The sequence below is a fragment of the Condylura cristata genome, unplaced genomic scaffold, assembly GCF_000260355.1.
Source record: "Condylura cristata isolate star-nosed mole 26May11 unplaced genomic scaffold, ConCri1.0 scaffold00003, whole genome shotgun sequence".
Classification (NCBI taxonomy): Eukaryota; Metazoa; Chordata; class Mammalia; order Eulipotyphla; family Talpidae; genus Condylura; species Condylura cristata.
This window is the reverse complement of record NW_004567104.1, coordinates 13,003,945-13,011,420: the sequence shown is the minus strand read 5'-3', so window position 1 is coordinate 13,011,420 and position 7,476 is coordinate 13,003,945. Positions and strand designations below refer to the sequence as shown.

General features: G+C 37.4%; 1 protein-coding gene across 1 annotated transcript in view; it reads right to left on the bottom strand.

Annotated features, from left to right (window-relative positions):
• NAALADL2 (N-acetylated alpha-linked acidic dipeptidase-like 2) overlaps positions 1-7,476 on the bottom strand; it is an 880,510-nt gene that overhangs the window by 500,980 nt on the left and 372,054 nt on the right. The window contains exon 3 of the mRNA XM_004674978.1: positions 3,537-3,810. Within this exon, the coding sequence (XP_004675035.1) occupies positions 3,537-3,810 (274 nt within the window). The remainder of the gene's footprint in view (positions 1-3,536; positions 3,811-7,476) is intronic.

The window sequence follows — 7,476 nt, the reverse complement described above, 5'->3', positions numbered from 1 at the left end:
GCCCTTGAGTCTCTGGCCTGTACCCCAGTTCTGTATGCACAAATAAATAAATCTTTAAAAAAAAATCTATAAAAAAAAAAAAACAAGTCCCTGTTCAAAAATAAAAATGACAAGACTTAATCTGATCAACCTATATTAAATATTAATTGCTGTCTTTGCTTTTTCTACCTGCATAGTTGTCTGTACCTGCAAAGGACAAAATAAATAATTTCAGGGTAATTGAGTGAAGTGATACATTCTATTTTTAAAACTGACTAGACATTGTCAGCACTCACTACCAATGTCTTTAACATCACAATGGTATTGCAGTTGATATTTACCTTTTAATACAAATATAAATCACTGCTTATTCCCTGAAGCTAACTTCACTGATGCTAAATTATTTATGTTTCCATTTTAATACGTATTTTGTATCTGAGAGGACAACTCTACTTCAGACCCTTTTACTGACCCACCTGTCATTATGATGGGGTAAACAATGTCACCTTTCTAGAGCACAATGAATTACAAAGAAGTTGCAAAATACACCAATCCATCATCCTGGCACTAAGTAGGTTTTCGAAGTAGATCTCAGATATCACAAATGCTGTTTAGACTGTTACCAGAGAGCAAAAATTGGAAGCTTATACAAAACGGTCATATGATGAATGGACATGACAGCTCTTCAAAGAAAAGGGGAGTCGTCTTCTACAAATAACCTTGTCAAAAGCAAAAGTTGTAGGGAGCTTTGCTGGCAGTCAGAGTAGAATAATTTAAGAACTTATTAATGGCTCTGCCTGATAGAAATTCATACAAACACGATGTATTCAAAATCTAAAAGTAGGTATAGCTTGAGTCATCAGCAAACTCTCAAGCTTGATTTGCATTAGGGAATGGTTTGAAGAGCTACAGAAAACGACCTGTGTCTTTTAATTAGAATATACGTGTTTCAATAATCTCTGTCTCTAAAATGTATATATATATATATATATATATATATATATATATCTATATATAATGCATGCATGTATTCTGTATGACTATGTAATACTAACAAATTGCTTTGATTTTTGAGAATAACAGTAATATAGATTAAGAATAATACCAATGGCATAGCCTTTATTGATATAGGTATCTAAATTCTTAAGTGCTTAGTACAATGCATTTTAATTATTAATATAACTTTAAAAGGATTATTGTCAGTGTCATCATCTAATTTGTATGGTTATACAACATTCACATTAATTATTCCTTTCAATAGCTATTTTACTTTGTCTATTTCTTATTAAAAATGGTCATTTTATAAAATTTATTAAAGTTAGGAGGAAGATTCCCATATGACCATTTCATGTACATTGAAATAGTAACTTGTTCCTGTAGTAGACTTCGGTTCCTTTTCTTGAAACAAGGAGGAAATTTAAACATTGATAACTGATAAATGTGTAGAAAACACTAATAGGTACAGTCACAAGAGAACATTAAACAAACAACCACAAGTTAATTACTAAAAAACGACCATACAGGGGGAACGTAGACCAAAGCTGCATCTTCATGGTTTTTCCATGTCGCCTCAAAGAAAATTGAAATTTCCCCACTTCCTGGTGTTTCTATTCCTGTTTTGCACGTGCTTTGATGTAGGGGAAAAGATGAGTGCTTTGGACATGAATTTGGGATAAAGGGGAGGCTGGAAATAACTGGGGTGTTAGCATGGTTGTGGGTCAGAAAATCAATGGCTTAACTTTAGATTTTGGCTTGAGACAAAAGCTTCTGAACCAAAGAACCTTGGCTGACTATAGGGTAAGTGAATTAGTGAGGCCTTTTGCGACACTGGCCTCTGTGGCAAATCACCTGCAGCCTTAATCGTGTAGATGCAGAAGGCCCTTGGAGCATGGTACAGGACACACATGCCTGATTGTGGGCACCTGGATATGGGTGCGTGGACATGCATAGGTGTGTAAAACTGAGCCTAGAGGTGGAACAAAAAATGCAGCAGCAGTGGCAATGAGAAAACTAGTGATATGAGTACAGAAGAGGCAAGAATGTGAGAGTACATGAGAGAGAGAATTTTAGAGAGAGCCCAGAGAATGAACTTAAAGTTTCCTGGGGGCTGGGGGTCTCTACTACCTGCCTGTCTCCCAGCACTTCCTGGCTGGCCTGTGCCTGTACCCCAAGCCAGCCTCCCTGCCTGGGGTGTCTGTGTGCCTTGTTTCCTAAGAGCATCAAAGCCTGATAAATCCACCAAGGGCCCTGTGACTCTCCTTTATCCATCTGCCCAAATCAATAGTGAACCTTCCCTGTGCTTGGTGGTGCTAGACTGACTTTCTCCATTTTCATTAATTACAGGTATGTAATTATCACCTACCAGACACAGTGTAAATTTATCAATCAAATAATATGTCTTACACTTGAAATAATTCTGGCATTTAATATTGCATTGAATTTTAAATAATAGTAAGATTTTGAAGGTGATACTGGCTATAGATACCCTGCCACTAAAAATTAAAGAGTGATACAATAGAAATAATGCTAAGCTTCAGTACTCTCACCCCAAATAGGAAAAAGCATGCAAGTTAAGATATTTTGAGTATTTCTGAAAGTATCCTTAAATGGTTTAAATATTTCCAATACTAATCATCTGTTATGTTAGTCTTAAAAATCAGTATCCTCATTGACATCAGACATGTGACATTTCACTTGTATTAAATGAGATAATGCACATTTTTATAAAATACTAAATATGCATATTAAAATGACATTTTTACATGGAAGAGAACATACAAGTGACCAATTATGCTTATTACCTAACTGGTTCTTACTATGAACTAGGCTCTGTCTGCCAGATTTACATAGATTAACTAATTTAGTCCTCACAAAAGTCTAATGAAGTTGGAGCTATTACTATCCCCATTACAAAGATGATGAAACTCAACTCTAGATGGTTAAATAACAGCAGGTAATTGTGGATCTGAGATTTGAAACTAATCCATGTCATCCAAAAACCATGCACTTAACCACGGTGCCAATAAAACACTGTACCAAAACACCAGCTAAGCTAGAGAAAGTCAAAATAAGATACACCTGGCCCTATAGCTCATGTGTTTTCCATCATGAAAGCAGAAGCACTGCATCTCCAATCTTTAATGTATGAATAATCACATTGATTTTCCACTTCATGTTTTCTGTTTGCACATAGTTTGAAAACATAGCAGTCTCCACTTATATTCTTTCTGTTCCCTAACCATCTTTTAACATTTGCTCCTTCAAAACAAAAAAATGAAATGAATTTGTACCGTGTAGACTAAACAAAATTCGAATGACTCGGTCACACCTTCAACACTTTTGAATTAAATTCTTCTAACATGTTTTCACTTTCAAAATATGACAAGAAAAGGGTCAGGCAATCCAAATCTTTTTCCCCTTTCCTGGCACTTACACACTGAGAACATTTAATGGTTACTTTTGTATGTTGCATCTTGCCAGTTAGTTCAATTTAGATGAAAGCTGTTGTTTTCTAATTCCATTTCACAGTAAATGACAGAGACAAATGGTCATATTACCTCGAGAGTTCCTTTGGCAGAATAAGCTGCATATGAGTAGAGCAGATCTTGGCTGCTGTGTTTCCTGGATTCTTCACTGCAAGGCTGGCCATTAGGGTGAAAGCACTGGCCGCTGCTGCTCAGCGTAACAGAGCTGGGAGAGGAGCCTGGCAGATCGAGCAGCACAGAGTAATTTACAAACTGTACATCTTCAAGGCCCAAAGAAGTCCACTGAGTCTTAATCGTCTTCAAAATGTCTATGTCATCATCACTTTTATACAGCTGTACCAAATTTCTGAAAGACATTTAGAAAGCATATTCTGAACAAAAGATACTTTTTTATTCTTTTTAAATAAAACTATTCGACATATGAACTATCTATTAATAAATGTGGGATACTGAAAGATGAATGAGACAGGACACTAGAGAAACTTAGTTTGGTAGCTGTTATGGGCTTTTACTGAACTGCACTAAATCAAAGCAGAATTATTAAATTCTTAAATTAATGACTTAAAAAGCACCATGGAACTACAGAAGAGAACATGATTAGTGCCAAAGTGTTCTTTCATTAGTCTTGGTCCTTCTATCAACACCAAAATAATCCACTTAGAACTTAGTTCCAAAACTAGTTGTCATGATGGTTAACATTGTTTTGTACTGTAGTTAACATGACTCAATATAAAACTATGTGATTAATTTATAGGGATTTCTATACTGCATATAAAATAACATAAAAATTCTTACATGACAATTACTTGCAAAATTGCATGGTGTTATTACTCAGAGGTATGCAATAAGATCTGTATATCTTGGCCCTCCCTGGTGGCGCAGCGGGTTAAAACACTGCACTAAGAAGCTGAAACCAGTTCTTCATGAGTTCGATTCCTGCCTGCCCCGGATGTGACCACATGGTGTGGCAGACCTCTCCTGACCTGCCTGCTGCTCCCCTCAGCAGTGTACTTCGTCGATCTACCTGTTCTGCTCCCCACTCTGTCTCTGGTAAAGTCTTTCACCACCCCTGAGTCTCTGGCCTGTACCCCAGTTCTGTATGCACAAATAAATAAATCTTAAAAAAAAAAATTTGTATATCTTGTGCAAATTAAACACAGGTTAGCAATCAAAATATGATTTCTGTGCATGTTTTTTTCTACAGTCTAGCTATTTATTCCTATACCTGTTCTATAAACCACATCAATACAACCTATTTTTTGTAAATCACATCCTAGAAGTCAGTAAACTTAAAAATTGTATGGAAAGTGGGCCCTCTCTGGTGGCACAATGGGTTAAAACACACCAAGAAGCTACCACATCCACTGCAGCACTAGTTCAATCCCTGGCCAGGGAGCTGACCCACATGGCATGGCAGACCTCTTCTGACCCACCCTTTGCTCCCCTCAGAATTGTATTTCTGTACATCTGCCTGTTCTGCTCCCCACTATGTGTCTGGTGAATCCTCTCACCCCCACCTCTGTACTTACTGGCCTATACCCCAGTTCTATATGCAAAATAAATGACTCATTAAAAAAAAAAAAACTTAAAAAAAAAAGAAGGGAAACTAGAGCAAAGTATGACATGAACTCTTAATAATCCAGATAAAGTTGCTAGTGTTTTGGGTGAGGGGAAAGACTTCCTTCCTGAGCAATAACATATATTCTTACAGAATGCTATTGTCAACTAAGTTATATTTTTATAATATTGTTAAATTTTCCCCATCACATTATTTTCTCAAGAATGTTTATTTATTTAATTTTAATATATTTTTAAAGATTATTTATGCATACAGAGCTGGGGCACAGGCCAGAGGTGCAGGGGCAGCTAGAGGATTCACCAGAAACAGAGTGGGTAGCTGAACAGGTAGACTTAAGAAATACACTGCTGAAAGGAGCAGCGGGTAGGTCAGGAGAGGTCTACCATGCCATGTGGGTCACTTCTGGGGCGGGGGATTGAACTTGCACTGAAGCAGATGCAGTTAGCTTGCAGAGCTGTGCTTTAAACCGTTGTGCCATCAGGGAGGGCCCTATTTGTTTATTTTTGTAAAGAGTTATTAATTTATGTACACAAGAACTGGGTGTACAGGCCATAGGTGGAGAAGAGGTAAAATGATTCACCAGAGACAGAGTGGGGAGCAGAACAGGACAACTAACCAAGTATACTGCTGAGGGGAGCAGCGGGTCAGACAGGAGAGGTCTGCTGTGCCATGTGCGTCAGCTCCCTGGTTGAGGATCTATCTCATGTTGCAGTGGTTGGCGATAGCTTGATAGCACTGAGACTTAATCCTCTGCATCACCAGGAAGCCCTCACCAGGATTTATTTTTCTAAGTAAAGTCAGTATGCAGTATTCATTTTAGGAATCTCTTCTGTCTGATTTTGGTTTGAAGTTATACACATCTCATATAATGAGATAGTGGTCCCTCTTGAACTGTTCTCTGGAAGAACTTGAATATAATTAATTTTTGAAGATAGATCTTATTCTTAAACTAAAAATTATCTATGCTTATATTCTTGGTATGGGAGATCTATGAACTGCTGATTCAATGTCTTTAATGTTATAAGAATTTCATCATTTCTTTTTGTACTCAAATGTTGTTTCATCACCCTTGGTAACATCTGCTATTAATCCTCAAAGCTCTAGGTTTCTGATTTTATTACTTGCACACAGTTCTCTTAGTCAAGTTTTTGTTCCCTCTGGAATTTCTTACTGTTCTATCAGTCTTGATTGCAGTGTTTTATAGGGGGTTTAGTGTAATGCATATAGCATCTATATGTTTTTTAAATATTTTTAAACTCTAGTTAAAATAGAAATGTACCAACCTGATCATACAGTCACTTAAAAAAGCAGTAATTTCTTTGTAAATATTAATTGTTATTTACATAACATCAACAGGAAAAAAATCTGGAAAAACAGCTAAGGATATGATCCAAGATCCCACTTCTCACAGAAATTTACCATGTAGGTATTTGTTCAAAATTATAAATCTAATATCACTTTGCACATTATCTCTATCTAATAGAACTCAGATTTTTCAAATCTTGAATTCTGTAGTAGATGACTGGATTGAAAGAGACATGAGAACTTTTTATATTAAGCTAAAAGAGTATCCATTTATTTATATATGAAATGCATTCTAAAAGTTGTGAATAAATTTTATATGCATATGATTATAAAAACACTGGCCTTTAAAAATAATAAAGGGCCCTCCCTGGTGGTGCAGCATATTAAAGCCCAGCACTAAGAAGCTAAAGCCACTTCAGCATGAGTCGGATGCCCGGTCCCAGAGGTGATCCACATGGTGCTGCAGACCTCTCCTGATCTGCCTGACCTCTCCTGACCTGCTCCCCGCAGCAGTGTACTTCATCAATTGGCATGTTCTGCTCCCCACTCTGTCTTCTAGTGAATCCTCTCACTGCCCCATACCACTGGCCTGTACCCTAGTTCCATATGCATAAGTAAATAAATCTAACAAAAATAGAGGGAACAATTTGTTAACAACTATTCCCAATATTACAATTAACCGATACATTTAATACTTGTTTAAATGAAGTATACCACAGATGACTTTTTTTTTTTTTTAAAGATTTATTTATTTATTCATACAGTTCTGGGGTTCTGTCTTGGGGGTTAGGGGCGGTGAGAGGCTTCACCAGAGACAGAGTGGGGAGCAGAACAGGCAGATCGACGAAGTACACTGCTGAGGGGAGCAGTGGGCGGGTCAGGAGAGGTCTGGCTCGCCATGTGGTCTCCTCCGGGGCAGGCGGGAATCGAACTCATGCGGAAGTAGCTTCAGATTCTCAGTGCTGTGCTTTAACCCGCTGCGCCACCAGGGAGGGCCACCACAGATGACTTTTTAACTCTACTTCCTTTAAAACTGTATTTTTAAATTACCAAATTGCTTAAATTTCTTTTGTGTCTTCCAAAAGAGATTACAAGACCCTGGGCCCTCCCTGGTGGGACAAAGGGTTA